Source organism: Aquarana catesbeiana, linkage group LG11 (genome assembly GCF_042186555.1).
Source record: "Aquarana catesbeiana isolate 2022-GZ linkage group LG11, ASM4218655v1, whole genome shotgun sequence".
Taxonomy (NCBI): Eukaryota; Metazoa; Chordata; class Amphibia; order Anura; family Ranidae; genus Aquarana; species Aquarana catesbeiana.
The window spans coordinates 236,551,004-236,576,014 of record NC_133334.1 but is presented as its reverse complement, the minus strand read 5'-3'; the positions used below and the strand labels follow the sequence as shown (position 1 = coordinate 236,576,014).

The 25,011-nt window shown below is 44.0% G+C and overlaps 1 protein-coding gene across 1 annotated transcript in view; it reads left to right on the top strand.

Annotated features, from left to right (window-relative positions):
- CDYL2 (chromodomain Y like 2) overlaps positions 1 to 23,746 on the top strand; it is a 167,688-nt gene extending 143,942 nt beyond the window's left edge. The window contains exons 5-7 of the mRNA XM_073605542.1: positions 824 to 1,034; positions 9,396 to 9,539; positions 22,453 to 23,746. Of these exons, the coding sequence (XP_073461643.1) occupies positions 824 to 1,034; positions 9,396 to 9,539; positions 22,453 to 22,611 (514 nt within the window). The 3' untranslated portion in view covers positions 22,612 to 23,746. The remainder of the gene's footprint in view (positions 1 to 823; positions 1,035 to 9,395; positions 9,540 to 22,452) is intronic.
- The last annotated feature ends 1,265 nt before the right edge of the window (positions 23,747 to 25,011 follow it).

Genomic DNA, 25,011 nt, shown 5'->3' with positions numbered 1-25,011 from the left:
ACTGACTTTATAGAAAGTCTCAAATGAATGTCATACAATGTAATATTCATGTGTATGAACTCTGTAGTTTTGGGTCAGTGGTCTATTGTGATGTTTATCTATGGAACATGTTTATCTAGGTGGGATCCTGGTTGGTACAAAATTCAGCTATCAAATAAAACATGTCTCTTTATTAAAACGTAGTTAAATCCAATAATATTATATTATAAACATGTATAATATAACAGTTTACCAATTCTTAGATGTAATGGCTGCTTTCCTTTTTTTTCTTTAACCTTTTTTTCTTCTATTTTCCTCTGGTGAACTGGCCAGAAAGTCTGTTGTTTTTCAAAAGAACAAGCTCTCTTGCAGATTTATCCATTACAGGGATTAGACAAACCATTCAACACTGGCTGGGGTGTTTACAATGATCAGTTTATACTTATTTATGTAAAATATTCATCCCAAAAGAAAAAGAAAAAATGTTTGCTGTAACTTCCTATAAAATGTGAACTGGAGTTTGGCTTCAGTTTGTTAGTGTATCTAAATCTGCTAGTACATCTAAAACCCCCCTTCCCCCAGACTGACAATGCTGTTGTCCAAATGTGCCCCCTGTGCTCCTGCATCCAGAGTGGAGGGACTCTAATACAGGAGGTGTGTTATTGGCCAGCTCACCAATGGGAAAACAGGGAAAAGCCAAAAAAGAAAAACAAATGTAGCCACCTCGTCTACTGATCGGTAAGCTGCAATATATGACATTTTTGGTTTTGGGTTCAATACCACTTTAAAGCTCTGTCTATTCTGTTTTCAGAATTAAGTGATATGCTTCCTTCTTTCTTTCCAGAGACTTTGTAAAAGCTTTTATTCAGTTCAAGAAACCCATAGTGGTTGCCATCAATGGTCCGGCCCTTGGCCTGGGAGCCTCCATCTTACCTCTGTGTGATATAGTATGGGCCAGTGAAAAGGCTTGGTTCCAGACTCCATATGCCACTATCCGTATGACTCCAGCTGGGTGCTCATCATACACCTTCCCTCAGATACTTGGCATTGCATTGGTGAGATATTTACCAATCTACTATGTCCCCAATTACTTAAATGTGCCATGACAGACGTCTTCTAATTATATTCAGCAACAGAAGTCTTAGACCCCTTTCACACTGGGGCGGTTTGCAGGCGTTATTGCGCTAAAAATACCGCCTGCAAACCGCCCCAAAACAGCTTCCGCTGTTTGTTCAGTGTGAAAGCCCGAGTGCTTTCACACTGAAGCGGTGCGCTGGCAGGAGAAGAAAAAATCTCCTGCAAGCCGCATCTTTGGAGCGGTGAAGGAGCGGTGTATTCACCGCTCCTAAACCACTCCTGCCCATTGAAATCAATGGGACAGCGCGGCTATACCGCGGCAATACCGCGGCTATAGCTGCACTATACAAGTGGTTTTAACCCTTTTTCGGCCGCCAGCGGGGGGTTAAAACCGCACCGCTAGGGGCCGAATACCGTGGTAAAACAGCGCTAAAAATAGCGCTGTTTTACCGCCGACGCCCCCTACCGCCCCAGTGTGAAAGCAGCCTTAAAGTGGTCCTCTCAGTCACTTTACAAGCCTGCATGAATAATTCCTGACATGTCATAAAAAACATTAACAGTATCATTTACTGCTACCTTTTATCATTAAAAAAAATCAGTCCTTGAGTTCTAGTCAAATAGTTTTACTTGTCATCAGGAAGGAAGAAGCATTTTCTCAGTCTCCTTTGCCCAGTCAAATTACACTTCAAGGCTGAGGAAGGCTCATCGGTCCCCAATCACATGCAATTGCTCAAATGTGCAATTACATGCTTGTAGGCCTGGCCATGGTGCAGGTACCCACTCAAGAGAATTCTGAGGCGCACAACAGTTCTCAGTAATTGGAACTTTTATAGGCATGGTTGGCAATGGACTAGAAGCACATGCAGTTCAAGGCCCTTCACACAAGACCATACAGTTTCTCACTGATGAGACAGATGTTTCCGGAGGACGGCTTCTGCTGAAGGGGTGGTGGAGCAGAACAATTCAAACTGCACTTAGCACTGAAGAGATTCCTGATGGTTCTGCGACACCAGTGTCCCTCACCCTCTCTCTACTCATCATGAAACTTTCCCTATGCTAAGCACTATCCCTGCCATCAGGTTCCTCTTCATACCTTGCCACTTACTTGAATTGTTCCCAAATTAGGCTCCCAAGTTAAGATGGCCACCTCACAAACATCGTAAATACATGAACAGGGGTATGTGGCAATCTCAGCCTGGGCTCTGACCAGGCCACGACCCCAATGCATTTTCCTTTGCCTGGAGTCCCCATGATTAAGCTCCGGGAGACACAGCAAAACGCATTGGGGGCATGGCCTGGTCAGAGCCCGGGCTGAGACTGCCACACACTCCTTCACAGGGGTTTGCAGCATTGTGCAGCTTATGGGATACTTTTTCCCAAGGCGTCTTTCAGGACAGCACCTGAGATAGCGACTCCACCCACCGGAACAGGAAACACCTTCTTCCTCCAAACTTTAAAGGGAGGCGCCTCCCCACCATACCTCAGTTTTTGTGTTTCCTCCGGCCTGGAGGGAACATCTTTTGAGGGGGAGTCAGGTTCTCTCAGGTGCTCCTGGGAGACGGGGCTTCCTTTCTTTTTTTCCTCCTTCAGGGACCCGCTGTCCTCCCGGCCTACCCAAGCCTCGGCAGCGGTAGCAAACGGGCTCCTCTTCCCCTCCTGGTGCTCGGAGAGAGCCGTAGACCCGGTGATCCGCGCGGTCATAGGGCGGCGGTGCGCGTGCGCCGCCGCCATGTTTTTTGGCCGGCAGGCGCGGCGGAAGTGACATGGCGGGGTCACTGGGTCAGCAGAAGCGGCATTTCCGGCGTGGATGCAAGGGGGGGGGAGGGAGGACAGGAACTGGCGCCTACTTCCGCTTCCGGTCCGGTGCAGATGCACTATGGGAGTCCGGAAGCGGCTTATAAAGCCACAAGTGAGGAGCTGCACACCAGAGATGGAGGACTCAGCTTCTGCAGCGGTGGGGACAGGCACAGGCGCCAGTAAAGCTCAGGTAGGAGCAGCAGTTTAAGTCTGCCTTTCTTCCTTTTCCTGGGTTTGGTCTATTTTTCTTTTTTCTTACCCCCTAGTGGCAAGGGGCCTGTCTGGGCACTAGAGGCTGACTGGTTTTTTCTTAGTGCACCTGTGGGTGATTCTTGTGTAGCTGAGACCGGGTCTCACTAAAAGGTCCCCTGGTTTTTTTCCCTTTTTTGTTTTTTCTCTCACAGGCTAAAAGCTCTGACCCAAAAAAGAGATGTCCTTCTTGCAGGGCCAAAATGGGAGAAAATTGGAAAAAAGTCTTATGCAGTACATGCATCACTTCTTTAGTTAAGGAGGAATCAGCTTCGGTTTGTGATGATCTGGTGGCCTCTGTAAAGAAGGAACTATACGCCACGATTCAGACTTTTCGTGACTCTTTAGTTAATCCAGCTGCTAGTCAGCCATCCACTTCTGAGGCTTCCCAGGGTTCTATTTCTTTCCCCATGGTAGAAGCTTTACCTGAAGGCCCCTCTATCAGGGAAGAGCAGTCCCCTACTCCTTCCGTTAAAGATTCGGAGGAGGAGGGTGAGGAAGCGGAGGTGGCTCCTTCCAAATTTAAGCTTTCCCTAGAGGAGGTAGACGGACTCCTTAAGGCTATCCATGTTACACTTGGCTTAAGTGAGGAAAAGAAGGAGTTATCTCTTCATGACCGCATGTATGCAGGGTTAAATGAGCCTAAAGGGCGAACATTTCCGGTTCATTCGGTCATTTCTGACGCCATTACTAAGGAATGGCAAGATCCAGAGAAAAAGCCCTTTTTTTCCAGAGCCCACAAAAGGCGATTCCCTTTTGAGGAGGACCCTTCTGCGGTGTGGAATAAGGTGCCCAGGTTGGATGCGGCCTTTTCACAGGTCTCAAGATCCACAGACCTGTCTTTTGAAGACATGGGTGTTCTAAGGGATCCAATGGACAAACGCATGGATCTTTTGCTCAAGAGATCATGGCAATCAATCATGAGCAATTTAAAACCAGCAATGGCCACAACCTGTGTAGCCAGGAATCTGGAATACTGGGTGAACCAACTTAGATCTCATATAGTGGCAGATTCCCCCAAGCAGGAGATCTTAGATTCCTTTCCTACCCTGATTTCTGCGGTTGCTTATATTGCTGATGCTTCAGCTGAAGCTATCAAAATGTCAGCTAGGTCTGCAGCTTTAGCAAATGCTGCGAGAAGAGCTTTATGGCTAAAAACCTGGCCAGGTGATACAGCTTCAAAGAGTAAACTTTGTGGTATTCCCTTTTCAGGTGACCTTCTTTTTGGCCCTGATCTAGATAATATCCTAGACAGAACTGCCGATAAGAAGAAGTCCTTTCCGGTCAAAAAGAAAAAGCAGACCCCAAAACGTCTTTTTCGACCTCAAAAAACTCAACAGCAACAGCAGGAAAATAAGTTTCAGGGCAGGAGAAAAAATTGGTCCGCGCAAAAGGCGAAGGGCAAAGGCGGAATTCTCTTCCGTCCTCCTTCACAGGCCGAAAACTCACTATGACTCATCTCTGCGGGTCGGCGGAAGATTACGAGAGTTTCTTCCGCAGTGGTCAGTGATAACTACAAGTCAGTTTATTCTGACCACTCTCTCGCAGGGTTATACTCTCGAGTTTTCCAGAAGCCCCCCAAGAAGGTTTCTGGTAACAAATGCTCCTCGAGATCCAATAAGGGCCCTGGCCATGAAATCCTCTCTGGAGGAACTGATGCAACAGGGTGTAGTAATCCCGGTGCCACCAGAGGAATGGCACGAGGGTTTCTATTCACATGTCTTCCTGGTAAAAAAACCAACAGGAAGATTTCGTTTAATTCTAAATTTAAAGCCACTAAACAGAGCCATCAAATACAGAAGGTTCAAGATGGACTCAATTTTCACCGCCAGAAATCTTCTGACTCCAGGTTGTTTCATGGTGTCAGTGGATCTAAAGGATGCATACCTGCATATTCCAATCTCATCCCAGTCCCAGAGGTTTCTCAGGTTGGCGGTAAGGTTGGAAGGCAGAATTCAGCATCTGCAATTCAGAGCCCTCCCCTTCGGGCTATCATCCGCACCCCGGATTTTTACCAAGGTAATGGCAGAAGCCCTAGCTCCACTGCGTCTTCAGGGAATCGCAGTAATTCCTTACTTAGACGATCTGCTATTTTTCGCCCCCTCAAGAGAGGAGTTGAGGAGCAATTTAAGCAGAGCATGCAGCCATCTGGAGTCTCTAGGTTGGATCCTAAATCTCCAAAAATCTTCCCTGGAACCATCTCAGGAGATTCGGTTTCTAGGGTATATAATAAATTCGGTAAGCCAAAGAATTTTTCTTCCTTCAGAGAAGAAAGGAAAAATCCAGGATACAGTGTCTTTTTTGCAGACCAACCAGCAGCTGACGGTAAGGTTGGTCATGTCAGCCCTGGGTGTTCTGACTTCGTCAATGCCAGCTGTTCAGTGGGCAAGACTGCACTTCAGACATCTGCAGGCTTTTCTTCTGAGATCTTGGGATCACAATTTGGAATCCCTAGATTCAGAGGTAAGAGTTCCAACCTAAGTGAAGAGGTCACTATGGTGGTGGAAAAGGCAGGATATCCTATCGGAGGGGTTGGTCTGGGCCTTTCCAATTGGAAAAAGGCTGACAACCGATGCCAGTTCCTGGGGTTGGGGAGCCCACCTAGAAAAGGGTTTCACTCAGGGAAACTGGTCCAGGAAAGAGGCGACCAAGTCCTCAAACTGGAGAGAGCTCAAGGCGATCGACTTGGCTCTGAAGTCATTTGCTCATGGGCTTCGGGCCCAGCATGTTCAAATACTAACAGACAATGCCACGGCCGTGGCTTACATAAACAGGCAGGGAGGTACAAGGAGCAAATCGCTGCAAGTACTAGCCATGAGCATTCTCCGTTGGGCAGAAGGACACCTGCTGTCTTTATCAGCTGTCCACCTAAGGGGATCCCTGAACAGGGTAGCGGATTTCCTGAGCAGAAACCCCATTCGGGAAGCAGAATGGTCGCTGAACCCAGAGGTTTTCGCCATGTTTGTCGAGAAGTGGGGGCTGCCAGAGGTGGACCTGTTCGCCTCAAAGGAGAATGCCTTGGTTCCGCAATTTTTTTCCCTAAGCAATCACGACGGGTCACTAGGAACAGATGCCTTGGCGTATCCATGGAGATTCCATCTCTGCTACGCTTTCCCCCCATTCCAGTTAATTCCCTTAGTATTAAGAAAGATTCAAGGGGAAACAGTACCGGTTATCCTAATCACGCCTTTTTGGCCAAGAAGGGCTTGGTTTTCAACCGTTCTGAAAATGGCGGTCAGGCCTTGTTGGCATCTGCCCCTCAGGCACGATTTACTATTTCAGGGGCCAGTAAATCACCCAGAGGTAGCCACTTTGGCGCTCACAGCCTGGTATCTGAAGAGCAGCTCTTAAGGAGCAAAGGTTTTTCCAACCGGTTAATCTCTACGCTATTATCCAGTAGGAAAAGGGTGACTAGAAATATCTATTCCAAGGTCTGGAAGGTTTACAATACATGGTGTAATTCATCTGACCATGACCCAGGGAGTCTTGTTTCCATTCTGGAATTTTTACAGGTTGGCGCTGACAAGGGACTAGCAGTTAGTACCTTGAAGGTGCAGGTAGCTGCGATAGCAGTATTCCTAGAAAAATCGGTGGCCTCAGATCCGTTGGTAACCAGATTTTTCAGATCCCTTACGAGATCCAGACCAGCACCACTTAAGTTGTTTCCAAAATGGGATCTGTCGATAGTCCTCCAGGCTCTAACAAGGAGTCCTTTTGAACCTTTGGAAGAAGCGCCACTCAGATATCTCACTTTTAAGTCTGTGTTTCTGATTGCCATGGTCTCTGCACGCAGGATCAGTGAGCTTAATGCTTTATCAGTTAAGGAACCCTATTTATCTATCTTCCCAGATAGGGTTATACTTAGAACAGATCAGAAATTCTTACCAAAGGTAGCTTCAGTACAAAATCGTGTTCAGGACATTGTGCTTCCGACCTTCTGCCCCAACCCAGTAGGGGAGAAGGAGACTTGTTTTCACATGTTGGATGTTAGAAGAGTTTTGTTATGTTACTTGGAAAGGACAAAGCTCTTTAGACGTTCAGATTCTCTGTTTGTGCTATTTTCGGGCAACAGGAAAGGTTGCCAGGCTTCTAAAATCTCTTTAGCAAGGTGGCTGAAGTTAGCCATTTCAGAGGCTTATTCGCATGCAGGTGTGTCTCCTCCAGCAGGAATTTCTGCACACTCAACAAGAGCATTAGCGGCCACTTGGGCAGAGAGAGCTGGTGCCACCCCTGAACAAATCTGCAAGGCGGCAACATGGTCGAGTTTTCACACATTCGTGAAACATTACAGGCTGGACCTCACATCTGCTAATGATCAGGCGTTTGGCAGAAAGGTCCTGCAAGCTGTTGTCCCGCCCTAAGGGGGTAAGTCTCTGTTATCCTCTCAGGTGCTGTCCTGAAAGACGCCTTGGGAAAAACCAAGTTAGACTTACCGGTAACTTGTTTTCCAGAAGTCTTTCAGGACAGCAACATCCCGCCCTATTGTATTGTATATACTATGCTGTGACTAACGTATGTGTTTATGTGTTCCAGCCGGGGCCGGAGGTCTTCTCTACTACAACTGAGGTATGGTGGGGAGGCGCCTCCCTTTAAAGTTTGGAGGAAGAAGGTGTTTCCTGTTCCGGTGGGTGGAGTCGCTATCTCAGGTGCTGTCCTGAAAGACTTCTGGAAAACAAGTTACCGGTAAGTCTAACTTGGTTTTTCTGCTACATGATAAGTCTGGAGCTGAGACGAGCTCCGTTCCCAGTTGGCACTACTAGCAGTTGGCATTTGGCTAGGACCCTCCAGAGCCTGAGCGACACCTATACTTTCCACTTGGTTTACATGAACAGGAACTGTGAATATTGGTCATTGTTCAATATTGCCTAATCAGAACTGAGTCACAGACATCTCAAGTCTCTCGCGAGGTGTGGGAGACACGCATTTCTGCTACTGCACCTGCAAGTGCCTCGCAAACTCCCACGAATGAACGGTGCGGCAGGGAACAGCTGTGAACACCGATCTCCTTTGTATCGATGTTTAGCTGACAGCCGCTTCTCCTTCTCTCCCTCCTGTGGCTGTCAGTTAAAAGGCTATACAGGGAGGTCGATGTTCACAGCTGTCCCTCCAGCTGCACCGATCATTCCCAGCTTCTCTGTGTGCTCCTCCCCCGGCCCCCTCCATGTCCTTCTCTGCCCCCCCCCCGTGTTCTCCAGCCCCCTCCATGTCCTTCTCCGCCCCCCGTGTTTTCCTCCAGCCCCCTCCATGTCCTTCTCCGCCCCCGTGTTTTCCTCCGGCCCCCTCCATGTCCTTCTCCGCGCCCCGTGTTTTCCTCCGGCCCCCTCCATGTCCTTCTCCGCGCCCCGTGTTTTCCTCCGGCCCCCTCCATGTCCTTCTCCGCGCCCCGTGTTTTCCTCCGGCCCCCTCCATGTCCTTCTCCACCCCCCGTGTTCTCCTCCGCCCCTGTGTTCTCTTCCGCCCCCCCTCGTCCCCCGGCTCCCCTCCTCTCCTCTCCCCCGGTTGCGGGGGGAACTAGTAAATGGACAAAGTGAGCAAGATCGCTCCTGTGTACTGTGATTACTGAGCAGTGTTTACTTTGTTATGAATGAATGGACAGGAGCCTCTGTCTCCTGTTCATTCATCTTTAGTGCTGAGAAAAGGACTGGGGAATCTGTGTCCTCAGTCCCTTTGTCTCTCTCAAAGGGGAGATGTCAGGGTTCTATTTAGACCCCTGACATCTCACCAAAGCCCCCCAAAAAATATTTAAAAAAATATTGTTAAAAATTCTAAAAAATGAAAAAGTGTAAAAAAAAAATAATAATAAACTACTGACACCACTCTCCCCTGCCCTACCAACACTGTCCACTGACCCAACCCCCTCCCCCCAAAAAGCATTGTGGATTTTTTTTAAAACAAATTAAATTGTAAAAAAAATCAATTATTAAAAATAAAAAAAAACTACTGACACCTTCCACTGCCACATACCACCCACCCCCACCCCCTTCCCCAGAAGCACTGTGAAATAAATATTTTGCCACGGGGGGTGGAGTGGGGGGGTTGCGAGCACGAAGCACCACCTCGCTGAAATGAGTTTTTGCAGGTTGGGATGTCTGCAGTCACATAGGAAGTCGTTCATGGGTGTGCGTGCATAGTTAGATTAACATTACAATCGCTATGGGCATACATGAAGTGGTAAAGAAAGCCCTGCAGTGCAACATTGGTGAATATGCCTAGTGACAACAATTGTTACAGCCAGATTACATTAACCAAGTGCTACCTGCTTAAGAATAAACATTCATGCATTTTTCTTTTAGGCCAATGAGATGCTGTTTTGTGGGAGAAAGCTGACGGCACAGGAGGCGTGTAGCAGGGGGCTTGTATCGCAGGTATTTTGGCCCACCACGTTCAGTCAGGAAGTGATGCTGCGAGTGAAGGAAATGGCAGCGTGCAGTGCTGTGGTAAGATCCAGTCAGAATGTAGTGAATATGCTTCTTATTGTGTTCACGGTCATCCACATTAGCGTGTTGAATCATTGTGAAATTCCCCAACATTTGGCCCAGACAGTGAAGGAGCGTAATCAAAGAATAAGTGTAGGGAAAAATGATGGAGCTTACTGTGTGGGCCCCTCTGTTGTGCTTTTTAGAGTGTTCCTAATTTATATACTTTTTTCAATACTCGTTTTAATGAAAAATTGGAAACTTTTTGTTGCAAAGATTATGCTAAAAGCTGAACTCCGGGCAAACCGCTGAATACACAATTAAAATACAGGCATACCCCACTTTATGTACCCGCACTTTATGTACACTCACGAGTATGAATACATTTGCATGTCTATGGAAAATGTTGGTCAGCTTGACATAGCACTGCTTCGGTTTTAATATTGGCATCTATGGGAAATCTTGGTCAGCTTGACCTGGCACTGCTCCCGGTTTTTAATATTGGCGTCTATGGGAAATCTTGGTCAGCTTGACCTGGCACTGCTCCCAAACCATAAGTAACAAGGGTCGGCCAGCTTGTCTAGGTAATCAGTTATGCCTGTAAATGACTATTGCATTGCAGTACATGCATTGAGAAGTGAAAAAAAAAGTGTTGCTTCACTTTAAGTACATTTTCGTTTTACATACTTGCTCTGGTCCCATTGTGTACTTAAAAGTGGGGTACGCCTGTAAATATATGGCAGCCATTTACCTGCCATAGCATTTGTCATTTGTTTAGCCAGTGTGGATTTAATTAGGTTTATTTTTTTCAAATGCAAGCAGTGTAGGTATCCACATTTAACCCGGTATAAGCCTCTTGTGATTCTTGTACAGCAGAGCTCACACTGGGTGAGCGAAAAGCAGCAAAAAGAACCAATCACTTGTGCTGCAGTGCTCATGTGCTGTAGGACATGCTAATGGAAGAAGAGAGCAGAGTGACAGGGATGAGCATATTAGTCTGCTGCTTCTCTTTTCACTGTCGAGTCGCAGGTTGAGAGGAGAGGCAAGACCTGTAAATGTTACCTCCAGCAGCAGAGATTTGATGACAGTTGGGTGCTTTCTGTATGCAAACCGTTAAGGTAAAGTGCAGGGGAAACATTAGGAATCTAATAAAATCTCCATAAAGAAGACCTTTCGCCTGCACAATAGGGGGCTTGTACATTTATAATTATTTAACTGCTAGCCAACCATATTCTGTATATATACGGCGGCAAGGCAGCTTTCCTGGGCAGGATCAAATACCTGTACGTGATCCTGCACTTCCGGGTCTGGGGCACGTACACGCGCCACCGGCGACCCGCTCCCTCTGTGATTAGACACAGCGGGAGCCAATCAGCGGGTCCCGTTGATCATTCGGGACACAGGCAGAACAGCAGTCTGTCTATGTAAACGAGGCAGATCGCCAGTCTGTAAGAAGGGAAGGTTGTGATCCTGTGTTCCTGCAAAGGAACACAGATCTCTGCCTTCCCATAATACAAGCACAGGTTAGGCACACATTTAATCCTTTGATCGCCCCTTATCAGCCAGTGTCATTAGTACAGTGACAGTGCATATTTTTTAGCACTGATCACTGTATTAGTGTCACTGGTCCCCAAAAACTGTCACTTAGTGTCCGATTTGTCCGCTGCAGTCCCGCTATAAGTTGCTGATCACCGTCATTACTAGTAAAACATATATATATATATATATATATATATATATAAAATCCATAATTCCATCCCATAGTTTGAAGACGCTATAACTTTTGTGCAAAATAATCCATATACGCTTATTGGGATTTTTTTCTACCAAAAATATGTTGCAGAATACATATTGGCCTAAATTGATGAAAAAATTTGATTTTTTTTCCATTTTTGTTATTGGATGTGTTTTATGGCAGAAAGTAAAAAACATTGTTTTTTTTTTTTTGTTTTTTTAATTGTCTGCTTTTTTTGTTTTAAACGCAAAAAAATAGAAACCGCAAAGGTGATCAAATACCTCCAAAAGAAAGCTCTATTTGTGGGGAAAAAAAGGACATAAATTGTATTTAGGTACAGCGTTGCACGACCGCCCAATTGCCAGTTAAATTAACGCAGTGCCGTATCGCAAAAAATGGCCTGGTCATGAAGGGGGGTAAACCTGCCAGAGCTGAAGTGTAAGTAAACACTTGAATTCGATTTTTACTGTCCTTAGGCTTAGGTTTATAATAAAGGGATTAGGATTAGGCTTAGGTTTATAATAAAGCTTACCTGTAGGTAAAATGAATATGTCCTAAACTTGCATCATTTAGGAGATATTCCAGTGAGCAGCAGCCTGTGACATCACCTTTACCTTGCAGGTGGAAATCTTTTTTTTTTCAAGTTTCCTTCCGCTTTAACTAGTTCCAGACCTTTGGCATGCTACACACTCCCAAAAAAACTTCATCCATGTACGCAGGACATGTGTGGCATATCCAGTCTTCCTTCTCTTTCTCTGGGACCCCCCCCCCCTTTCCAATATACAGTAGTTGTTGACTTCAGCTGTCAAAAAAGCAGTCTGAATCAGTGTTTATACATAAAAACTTGCTCAAAACAGAAAGATACAATGTGACATATTGTTACTTTTCTATCTTTCTGTTCATTCATCTGCAGATTAAAGGAATGAATTTAGATCTGCAAATTATGTCCGTTTAAACAACCTAACAGATCATTTTTTTTAAATAAAATGCTCCTCTATTAACCCTTTAATTAACCCTTAGTTTGCTCTAATCAGCCCCAATTAACTCCTTATTCTCCATTTGCCTTCAACTATTATTTTCCTACAAATTTTTTTTTTCAGTTTTTAGTTTATTAACGGTTGAAATTTTTTGTTTGTTTGTTTTGTTTAACAACTTCAATATCAGGCACTTAGACACCTTCCCGCCCAGGCCAATTTTCAGCTTTCAGCGCTGTCACAATTTAAATGACAATTGCGCGGTCATGCTACACTGTACCCAAACAAATTTTTTATCATTTTTTTCCCACAAATAGAGCTTTCTTTTGGTGGCATTTGATCACCTCTGCGGTTTTTATATTTTGCGCAACAAATAAAAAAAGACTGAAAATTTTGAAAAAAAAACAAGTTTTTCTTTGTTTCTGTTAAAATTTTTTGTAAATAAGTACGTGTTCTTCTTCAATGACGGGCACTGATATGACTGCACTGACGGGCACTGATACAGCGGCACTGATGGGCCCCGATGAGGTGGCAGTGATGATGGGCACTGATAGGTGGCACTGATGGGCACTGATAGGTGGCACTGGTATGCGGCACTGATGGGCACTCATAGATGGCACCGATGGGCACTCAAAGGCGGTACTGATGGGCACTCGTAGGTGGCATTGATTGGTACTTATGGGTGGCACTGATAGGTGGCACCGATGACACTGATTGGTGGCACTGATTACACTGATTGGTGGCGCTGATTACACTGATTGGTGGCATTGATGGGGTACATACCTGGCCATCCACATGTTGCCCTCTTCCCTGGTGGTCCTAGTGGCGTCCCTGGTGGTCCAGTGTGGTCATCTGAGGAGGGGCTGCGCTGATAAACAATCAGCGCAGATCACCCCTGTCAGGAGAGCAGCCGATCGGCTCTCCTCTACTCGCGTCTGTCAGACGTGAGTGAGGAAAAGCCAATCAACGGCTCTTCCTATTGACATTGTGATCAGCCGTGATTGGACACAGTTGATCACGTGGTAAAGAGCCTCCGTCGGAGGCTCTTTACCAAGATCGGTGGAGCGGTGTGTCAGGCTGACGCACCGCTCCACCGATCGCCATGATGCGCGCCTCCGCGGCCATGTAATCCTGCTGGACATCATATGACGCCCAGTCAGGATAACGGAACCACCGCCCGGCTGTCAATCTGCCATAGGCCGGGCGGGAAGTGGTTAATAATATTTTTACACATTTAACCACAATTGAAACGAAAAAAAAAAAACACTTATTTTATTTGTAAATAACTTTACAATGCTTTGAAATATAATCATATTTTAGCATCATTTCAAGCAGGACAAATTCTAGAATAAAATATGCACTTTTTATGTGCAGTATCACTATTTATTTTTAAACTAACACTGCTCAAAAAAAAGAAAGTGAGTTTTCTTTAGTTTTGTTGCATTTTATTATCTAAGGATTGCAAAAAAGATCATTGTTGCAAAACAATATCATGAAAAGGAAGTCTTGTTTGTCCTTTCTTTAGTAATAACAAAGTTATTGCCAAATAAACATGTTCATAGCAGAGATGTAAAAAATGCTCTGGTTCATAGGGGGTGAACAGGTGTGAGAGGCAAAGAGGTTAAAAAATTAAATCTAAAAAAAAAAATTGAAAAAAAAAGCAAAAATGTAAAGGACCCCGGCATATGCACATATGTAAAAAAAAAATATGCACTTAGGATGCACATATGTACTTGAACACCAATTGTGCAACCCATATTAAATTATCATTTAGAGTTAACTCTAATATAATGAGCTGTTGTAAAATTTTGAATATTTTTTTTGTTACACCTTACATGCATACAACTTAGGTGCATACAATTTTGAAGCCTTTCACATTTGATATCTGTTTGTCACAATCTCATCTTTTAAATCTCACAAAAAATGGTGATTATATTGTGTTTGTGTGCACTGAAATTTAGTTTCATTTAATTTAATGAAGTTTAAAGTATTTTTTACTTAAAATTTAGGTTTGGTAAACAGTTCTGCACATATCATGCACATAAAAATTTACAACTACCAGCCCTAAGTTTACATTATGTGACAGAACATTGGCTCACCTCCGGGGATGGGGATTATCCCTTTCTACCCTTCTTTTTCTGCCCCCTGTGACCCTTTCCTCTTTTTCTGCTTTCATTTCCTTTCTCTTCCTTTAGATAATGTAGGCACAGTACATTCTTATATTGAAAGCCTCAAAGCCCCAATGTGGCCCAGTTCTAGTCCTACCTTGCTAAATTTTAAAAAGTGCATCTAGTTGAAGAGTAACATTTGTTATACAGTGAGGAAAATAATTATTTGGTCCCTTGCAGATTTTGTAAGTTTGCCCACCTGCAAAGAAATGGGTCCATAATTTTTTATCACAGGTGTATTTTAAATGATAGAGACATAATATCAACCAAAAATCCGGAAATAAAACAGGATAAAAATGTTATAAATTGAATTGTAGTCAAGTAAGTATTTGATCCCCAAGCAAACCATGACTTAGTACTTGGTGGAGAAACCCTTGTTGGCAAACACAGAGGTAAAACGTTTCTTGTAGTTGGTTACCAGCTGTGCATACATCTCAGGAGGGATTTTGCTCCACTCTTCTTTACAGATCTTCTCTAAATCCTTAAGATTTCTTGGCTGTTGCTTGGCAACTCGAAGTTTCAGCTCCCTCCATAAATTATCTATAGGATTAAGGTCTGGAGACTGGCTAGGCAACTCCATGACCTTGATGTGCTTCTTCTTGAGCCACTCCTTTGTTGCCTTGGCGGTATGTTATGGCTCATTGTCATGCAGGAAGATCCATTCACGACCCATCTTCAGTGTTCTGGCTGAGGCAAGAGGGTTCTCATCCAAGATTTTACAATGCATTGCCCTGTCCATTGGCCCTCAATGTGGAAAAGTCGGTCTGTACCTTTAGCAGAGAAACTGCCCCAAAGCATAATGTTTCCACCTCCGTGCTTGACTGTAGGGATGGTGTTCTTAGGGTCATAGTCAGCATTTTTCTTCCTCCAAACACAGCGAGTCGAGTTAATGCCAAAGAGCTCAATTTTGGTCTTATCTGACCACAGCACTTTTTCCCAATCCTTCCCTGAATCATTTAGATGTTCATTGGCAAACTTCATACGGGCCTGTACATGTGCCTTCTTCAGGAGGGGGACCTTACGGGCGCTGCAAAATTTCAATCCATGGCAGCGTATTGTGTTACCAATGGTTTGTTTGGTGACTGTGGTCCCAACTGCCTTGAGATCATTTACAAGCTCATCCTGTGTAGTTCTGGGCTGATCCCTCACTTTTCTCATGATGATCCTTGCCCCAGGAGGCAAAATCTTGCATGGAGCTCCAGACCAAGGGCGATTAATGGTTATTTTGTATTTCCATTTGCGAATAATCACTCCAACAGTTGTCTCCTTCTCACCAAGCTTCTTGCTGATGGTTTGGAGCCCATTCCAGCCTTGTGTAGGTCTACAATCTTGTCCCTGATGTCCTTTGACAACTCTTTGGTCTTGTTGCCCATGATGATGAGGTTTGAATTTAAGAAAAAGATTCTGTGGACAGGTGTCTTTTATACACATAACGAGTTGTCTTAGGAGCACCTTCCTAAATTAACAGGACTAATATGTGTACCACATGAGCACATAATGGAGTCAGTTTTTGGGAGCCAGAATTATTGTTGGTTGGTAGGGGATCAAATACTTATTTTACTCACTGAACTGCAACTCAGTTTATAACATTTGTATCGTGTTTTGTTCTGGATTGTTGGTTGATATTCTGTATCTATCATGTAAAATATATCCATGATAACAATTATAGACCCTTCATTTCTTTGTAAGTGAGCAAACTTACAAAATCTGCAGGGGATCAAATTATTATTTTCCCCACTGTAGCTTTCTCACAATATCACTAAACAATCCACTTAACAATGTTAATTCCAAACTTTAAGGTGGTTGTGAAAGGCAGAAGGTGCTTTATCTCAATGCATTCTATGCATTAAGATAAAAAACCTTTTGTGTGTAGCAACCCCCCTAATGACTTACCTGAGCCTCATCTCTCTCCAGCCATGTCCACGAATGTCTAAGCTGTTGCGGGACATTCCTCCTGATTGGCTGAGACACAGCAGCTGCGCCATTGGCACCCGTGGCTGTCAATCAAAGTCAGTCAGCCAATCCATGGAGAGAGGGTACAGGGCCGGGTCGGGCTCCGTGTCTGAATGGACACACGGAGATATGACTCGGCTCGGGTGCCCCCATAGGAAGCTGCTGACTGTGGGGGGAACACTCGATAGGAGGGAGGGGCCAGGAGCAGCAAAGAGGGACCCAAGACGAGGAGGATCCAGGCTGCTCTGTGCAAAACCAACTGCACAGAGCAGGTAAGTACAGTGGGGCAAAAAAGTATTTAGTCAGCCACCAATTGTGCAAGTTCTCCCACTTAAAAAGATGAGAGAGGCCTGTAATTGTCATGATAGGTATACCTCAACTATGAGAGACAAAATGTGGAAACAAATCCACACAATCCCATTGTCTGATTTTTGAAAGAATTTATTTGCAAATTATGGTGGAAAATAAGTATTTTGTCAATATCAAAAGTTCATCTCAATACTTTGTTATTTATCCTTTGTTGGCAATGACAGAGGTCAAACGTTTTCTGTAAGTCTTCACAAGGTTGTCACACACTGTTGCTGGTATGTTGGGCCATTCCTCCATGCAGATCTCCTCTAGAACAGTTATGTTTTGGGGCTGTCCCTGGGCAACACGGACTTTCAACTCCCTCCAAAGGTTTTCTATGGGGTTGAGATCTGGAGACTGGCTAGGCCACTCCAGGACCTTGAAATGCTTCTTACGAAGCCACTCCTTCGTTGCCCGGGCAGTGTGCTTGGGATCATTGTCATGCTGAAAGACCCAGCCACGTTTCCTCTTCAATGCCCTTGCTGATGGGAGGAGGTTTGCACTAAAAATCTCACGATACATGGCCCCGTTCATTCTTTCATGTACATGGATCAGACGTCCTGTTCCCTTTGCAGAGAAACAGCCCTAAAAGCATGATGTTGCCACCCCCCATGCTTCACAGTAGGTATAGTGTTCTTTGGTTACAACTCAGCATTTTCTCTCCTCCAAACACGACGAGTTGTGTTTCTACCAAACAGTTCTACTTTGGTTTCATCTGACCATATGACATTCTCTCAATCCTCTTCTGGATCATCCAAATGCTCTCTAGCAAAACTCAGACGGGCCCGGACATGTACTTGCTTAAGCAGGAGGACACGTCTGGCACTGCAGGATCTGAGTCCCTGGCGACCTAGTGTGTTACTGATGGTAGCCTTTGTTACGTTGGTTCCAGCTCTCTGCAGGTCATTCACTAGGTCCCGCCCGTGTGGTTCTGGGATTTTTGCTCACCGTTCTTGTAAACATTTTGACCACATGGGGTGAGATCTTGCGTGGAGCTCCAAATCGAGGGAGATTATCAGTGGTCTTGTATGTCTTCCATTTTCTAATTATTGCTCTCACAGTTGTTTTCTTCACACCAAGCTGCTTGCCTATTGCAGATTCAGTCTTCCCAGCCTGGTGCAGGTCTACAATTTTGTTTCTGGTGTCCTTCGACAGTTCTTTGGTCTTCACCATAGTGGAGTTTGGAGTGTGACTGTTTGAGGTTGTGAACAGGTGTCTTTTATACTGATAACAAGTTCAAACAGGTGCCATTAATACAGGTAATGAGTGGAGGACAGAGGAGCCTCTTAAAGAAGAAGATACAGGTCTGTGAGAGCCAGAAATCTTGCTTGTTTGTAGGTGACCAAATACTTATTTTCCACCATAATTTGCAAATAAATTCTTTCAAAAATCAGACAATGTGATTGTCTGAATTTGTTTCCACACTTTGTCTCTCATAGTTGAGGTATACCTATGATGACAATTACAGGCCTCTCTCATCTTTTTAAGTGGGAGAACTTGCACAATTGGTGGCTGACTAAATACTTTTTTGCCCTACTGTATAACATGTTTGTTATTTATTTTATTTATTTTTAAACAAGACTTTACAATCACTTTAATCATTAATAAAAGATCAAGGTTTTTTTTGTAACTTTATACTTGATAAGAGGACCTCTTGTTGATACCATATTCCCAAATTTAAGTTCTGTATGGAACTGTCTACATTGCTTATTTTGTATTTGTAAAACCTTAATAAAGCACATTGAACAAGAACGATTTACAACTACCATGAAGTCGTTCTTCAGATTCTCTACTTTAAAGAAATACATAATGTTTGGTGTAATGGAAAAACAGTCCAGCCACGAAAGGGTTAAATTGTATTAAGCTGTTTGTCTGGATTTAATTTTTAACAAGACAGAAGACTCAGACAAGATGACAGCACATTGGAGAGGGTAGTACATAAACAGGAGAGGAGGAATTTGAGCAATGTCCTAAATCTGTAATGCAGGCCAGTAGTATAAAATGTACTCTAGCTTATTTTTTCTATCCTGTTGGCGGTAACAAGACTAGTGAATTGTCTACCTTTTCTGGAGAAACCACTGTTCTGGACTCCATTGCTAATGCCATCAGTTTTCATGCAGTCAGTTGTAAGGGCTTGAGCAATGGCAGGGCTTGGGCAAAGCCAACCAAATAGCAGCAGTGCCTGAAAGCCAATCTTCTCTATCATTACAAATCTTGAGACAAATATTCTATCACAACGCAGACTGCTGGCAGCCTGGAGTAGTGTTTTTTTTTTGTTTTTTTGTTTTTTTTGTTTTTTTTTTTTTGCAGAAAAGAAGATCACTTTTCAACCTCTATTACTAGCTGTCCAGGAGAGTTTGTTTCAGGTTCTAGGCCCTATAATCATTGAAAATGTTGCTTCTGGTATTGGAATATACACTGCAAGCTCTTTGTGATTTCTTACCTACAGAAAAAAATGCTACTAACCACTTCCCAATGGTGTCTTATGGTGTATTGGGACGCCTGCCTTTACACACACATGAACTTTACTGGCGTCTTAGTCCGTAGGGTTCAATATTGAATTGGCCCACCCATTGCAGCTATAACAGCTTAAGGCTGTCCACAAGATTTAGGAGTGTGTGTATGGGAATGTTGATCATTCTTCCAGAAGCGCATTTGTGAAGCACTGATGTTGGATAAGCAGGCCTGGCTCGCAGTTTTTAGTTTTATTCATCCCAAAGGTGTTTTAACAAGTTGAGATCAGGACTTTGTGCAGGCCAGTCAAGTTCCTCCACCCCAAAATCACTCATCCATGTCTTTATGGACCTTGTTTTGTGCACTGGTGCGTAGTCATGTTGGAACAAGAAGGGGCCATCCCCAAACTGTTCCCACAAAGTTAGGAGCATCAACATGGCTTGGTATGCTGACGCCTTAAGAGTTCTCTTTACTGGAACTAAGGGGCCAAGCCCAACCCCTGAAAAACAACCCCACACCATAATCCCCTTCCAGCAAATGATTTAGACCAGTGCACAAAGCAAGGTCCATAAAGACATGGATTAGCGAGTTTGGGGTGGAGGAACTTGACTGGCCTGCACAAAGTCCTGAACTCAACCTGATAGAACACCTTTGGGATGAATTAGAGTGGAGATTGCAAGCCAGGCCTTTAAGTCCACATCAGTGCCTGACCTCACAAATGCTCTTCTGGAAGAATGGTCAAACATTCCCATAGACACACTCCTAAATCTTGTGGACAGCCTTCCCAGAAGAGTTGAAGCTGATATAGCTGCAAAGGGTGGGCCAACTCAATATTGAACCCTACGGACTAAGACTGGGATGCCATTAAAGTTCATGTGTGTGTAAAGGCAGGCATCCCAATACTTTTGGTAATATAGTGTATGTGCAGCTGCACAGAGGTGGGCCTTAATGCCGAGCTGCCGCACATATGCAACATTGTTTTTTTTTCTGTGAGCACGCTCAATTGGTGCCATCAGAACTGTGATAGCTGTCTCACAGTCAACTACTGACAGTCTGAAGTTGGTAGGATGGACTCCCAATTATTTCACTGTAAAGGCAACCACGGTGACGTATAATCAGGATGATCATTTTTTGCATTGGATGATACAGAAACTATCTCTGAATCAAGGGGATTTTAATTCCATTGACATGTTGACGTGATAAAATTGGCAGCTCACAGATTGCCTTCATCTGTTGCCTCGCATTAGTCGTTAATCACTAGAAGAATCGGTGGCATGTTTTCTTTGCCTTATTTGTGCCTTCACAGCTTCTGAAACTCATAGTTACACGTTAATGGGTACTCGGATAGCAACTGGCATGTCCTTGTAGTTCACTACTAACAACAAAACCGGTCAGGTTAATTCTCAGCTGTTGAAAGTGCTTGAAAAAGTTACCTGTGCATCAATCGTACAATAGATGTGTCACAACATAACGATTTCTGGGGGACTTGGGTCAGTCCTCTTCAGCAGGAGAATGATGATTCCGTAGCATATCCTCATTCCTGTCAATCCAGTTGAAGGCCTCAGATGCTACTTCAAAAAGTGTGATTGCCCACCGTGTGTTATACAGAGTCTAGCTGGGAAGAGCATTGCATACTATACTTGTAAGCGCTGGAGGCTTTTCTTTACTTCTGCGAACTTTGCTCTATTCCACTGGTCCTCTACAGTCTGGGTAGAAGGAGAACATTGACACCATTATACTGGATAGTTTGGCCTTCACGGGCTAGTCAAAGCACTATTTCTCTATTCCGGTTGAGTAGGCAAGCTAACATCAATCTAGGGGAGTGGCCAGGGGGGTAAGCGCCTGGTAGGGGATTCATGAGCTGTTCGACTGAGAATGGAGGAGTAAAGGTGTCCCTGCCAAAGGTGTCAAGGAGCCATGATTTCACAAACTCCATCAGATCTTTCCTCTCTACCTTCTCTGGAAGACCGACGATGCGAACATTATTTGTTCTCAAGGTCGTCGGTGCTATTGGTGTTAACGCTAGCTAATAAGTAGTACGGGACTTCCTGATAAGACCTTCACAGCTTCATGTTTGCACCCAAGGTACAAGTGTGCATTAAAGTGTATGTGAGCCTTAACTACTTGCCTACTGGGCACTTTTACCCGCTTCCTGCCCAGGAATATTTTCAGCTTTTAGCACTGTCGCACTTTGAATGACAATTGCGTGGTCATGCTGTACCCAAATTACATTTTTATCATTTTTTGAGACAGATAGAGCTTTCTTTTGGTGGTATTTAATCACCACTTGTTTTTAATTTTTTGCTAAAAAAGAAAAAAGCCAGACAAATGTGAAAAAAAAAAGTTTTTCTTAGTTTCTGTTATAACATTTTTTAAATAAGTATTTTTCTCCTTCACTGATGTGCGCTGATGGGCACTAATGAGGTGGCACTAATATGCAGCACTGATACTGAAAAGCACTGTTAGGCGGCACTTATGGGAACTGATATGTGGCAAGGATAGGCGGCACTGATGAGCAGGCACTGATGAGCACTGAAAGGCAGCACTGACTGGCATCACTGCTGGGCACTAATTGGCATCACTGCTGGGCACTGTTGGGGCTGCACTGATAAACAGTGCTCTGATTACCTGTGCAGATCTGCCCTGTGAGGAAATGCCGCTGATCAGCTCTCCTCTCCTCACATGCTGTCAGTGTGAGGCGGGGAGATCTGATAACCGGGATTTCCCTGTTTACATGTGATCAGCTGTGATTGGACACAGCTAATCACAAAGGTAAAGAGCTTCGTCATTGGCTTTTTACTGAGATCGGTGATGTGCCGTATCCCAGGGACAGAGCGCACCACCGATCGCCGCGGCCCGGCAAGCGCAGTGAGAGTGAGACAACGTCATATGTTGTCTTTTCAGAACGAGAGCCGCCGCCTGTGGCGGGCAGGATGTGGTTAACAATGAAATTCTCTAATTTTCTCTGTTTTGGTCTGTTAAATATACCATTAAAAGCATTTGCAAAAAAAAATAATTCTGCCAGAAATCTAGTGAGTTTATAACTTCCTCTTTACCCCTGTTGACTGTTTCCAGTTAGGATTGTTCCCAGAACACCTTCACCAGGTTATGGTGAGGGAAAGGTGTTCTGTAGACCTTTCCTAGGGTGATTCTCTAGGACAGAAAGTGTGTTACTGGCAGGGTACCAGGTGAAAAGGATACTAGTTCACTACATCTATGGACTGATGAGCTAAAAAAATATTAAATGTTTGTCTTTTGTATTAAAAATATTATAAGTTACATGTGCTGATATCTCTCTCCAGGTATTAGAGGAATCCAAATGTCTTGTGAGAAGCTTTCTGAAATCCGTCCTGGAGGACGTGAACGAACGGGAATGTCAGATGCTGAAACAGCTGTGGAGCTCTCCCAAGGGCCTGGACTCCTTATTCAGCTACTTACAGGACAAAATCTATGAAGTCTGATTCTTTCTCATCAGACCATTACGAAGGCTTTTCCCTCCACTACTTTCGTCTTCACATCTGCAGTAACCTTGAAAGACGTCTGGGACATGCTAGCCATGCCCAGAATTATGCAATGAGGTATTCCAAGGAGTCTGTCCCACTGCTTCCAGCCTAATTTTGTTCTTTAATTCTTATTATTTTTGATATTTAACATAAATTGGTATATAGACTCTATATACCAAATACCGAAACTTCCACCTCTCCACGCACAGAGAGTAACATTCCATAGCCCACAGAACACATTTCTCCCAGAATATTATCATGTGACCCGTATTCTGCCATTTCACTTAACTATGTGATCATTGTGATCATGACGAAGTCTGCAAATTTAGTTATATAATGTGACAATTGCACTTTGTATGTATTTGTATTTTATTTAAACTTAAGTATTGATAATTTATGTATATAGTTGGGTTTTGATGTTTTTATGTTTTTTTTTTTTTCCTTTCTTTCCTTTCCTTTTCTATGTTGTGCAACCAAAAAATTGTGACTTTAAAGTAACCTTTACACAGAATATTCAAGTAACCCCAGATGAATGCCTGTAAATTTTGTTTTATTGTTTGTTTTATTTTTTTTTTAACCCGCTCATTTTTTCTGCCTGCTTATTGCTGCCTGCAAAAAATGTAATGCCATTTTGAATCTGCTGACTGAGCAGCATGGCAGAGGTAATCACCAGAAGAACATGAGAACATCACTGGACCTTTACACAAAGAATGTGGATATGTAATTATGCAAATAGGTTACCCCACCACCTTCCATCCAGAGCAAAATAAAATTATGTGGTGGTGTTTTTGTTAATGCCTTGTTACATGTATTTAAAGTGAACCTATGACCAGGTATGGGCATTCAAGTATTTTTGCAATTTTAGCACAAAGTAATGGCACTTTTAAACAAGCCCCTCACTGACCTCTCTATCTGAAGGGACATTAGAGCTATTTAGCCTCCAATATCAACAGAAACATGAAAACTGTCCATGCCCCTTAAATTACATCTAAAGGCTCCTTATGACAGTCTAAACAAGTCCCAAATCTAGTTCCTATGTAATGCACTAGCCTCAGTAATAAACAAAAACTTTGCCTTCCCTGGCTGATCCAAATCTTCTGTCATTTTTGTCTCACACACACTACTTCACAGACACTGCAGCTCATATTGGGAGGGTTAAGTAACAGAGGCAGTGCCACTAATCTGGAAAGCAGTGGGCAGGACTAGTTGTTACCAAGTACTGATTAACAAGCTACAGGGTTACAATGACAATGTCACACCCCCTGCAACATTTTTTCATTCCATGGTAGTGCAAGCAGGCACATCCTACATGAAACTGGCAACTTTGCTCTGATCTCAGGAGCACTGCAGCATTGTTGTCACACCATCCTAGGAAGCTGCATTATGTGGCGTTCTCTGGAAGGCCCAACATGTCTTTGTGGTACTTTGCAGGGGCCAAGTATGCTGTTGATATCTTCAGCCGGGAGTCCCTGTGTTTGCATACATTTACAGACTGAAAGCCTGTACAAGTCAATGACAGGCAGACTGGAGTCACAGCTGTCTGTGCTGTAAGCATGTATCCAAATATCAAGCAATTACATGCACTTAGGGACAGGTGATGGTCATTGGACGCAGATAGATTGCATTAAAGGATGATCATCTTCCCCTAACCACATGTTTGATTTGTGGTTACGTGATTGCAGCATAGAAGAAAATTGCCACTCCAAAATCAACCAAGCCTGTTGAGAACACCCACCCTATTACGAACTTGCAGGTGCTGGCTCTGCTCAAGTTGAGAAGAGAGAAAAAAAATCCTGGACGGCCACACACCACTAAAGGCATCTTTATTGATGCATTAAAATCTAAAACAGTCACTTCATGTAGATGAGAAACGGGAAAGCAGCTAACGCGTTTCACATCATGTATTGATGCTTAGTCACGACTAAGCACCAATATATGATGTGAAACACGTTAGCTGCTTCCCCCTGTTTCTCATCTACATGAAGTGACTGTTTTGGATTTTAATTCATCAATAAAGGTGCCTTTAGCGGTGTGCGGCCGTCCAGGATTTTTTTTCTCTCTACATGATTACAGCGGTGGACAGCCATGGCTCCTTTCTGCCTGTAATTGCCTAGTACAGGCCTTCTGGTTATGGCTGTCCACAAACACTTGGGCTCCCGGCAGCAGATATCTACAGTATACTTGCTGTACCATGGCTGATTTGGCCATGTGTGTGAGGCCTGAGCGAAAACTAAGTGCAGATGCACTTATATTTGAGTGCTGCAGCCCATATTCTTGGTAAGCCATAGGTTTATGTTAAGCCATCAAAAACAGCTCACTGTATTCCTTCCAACAGTGACTCTGCAGCTCAGCTCACCC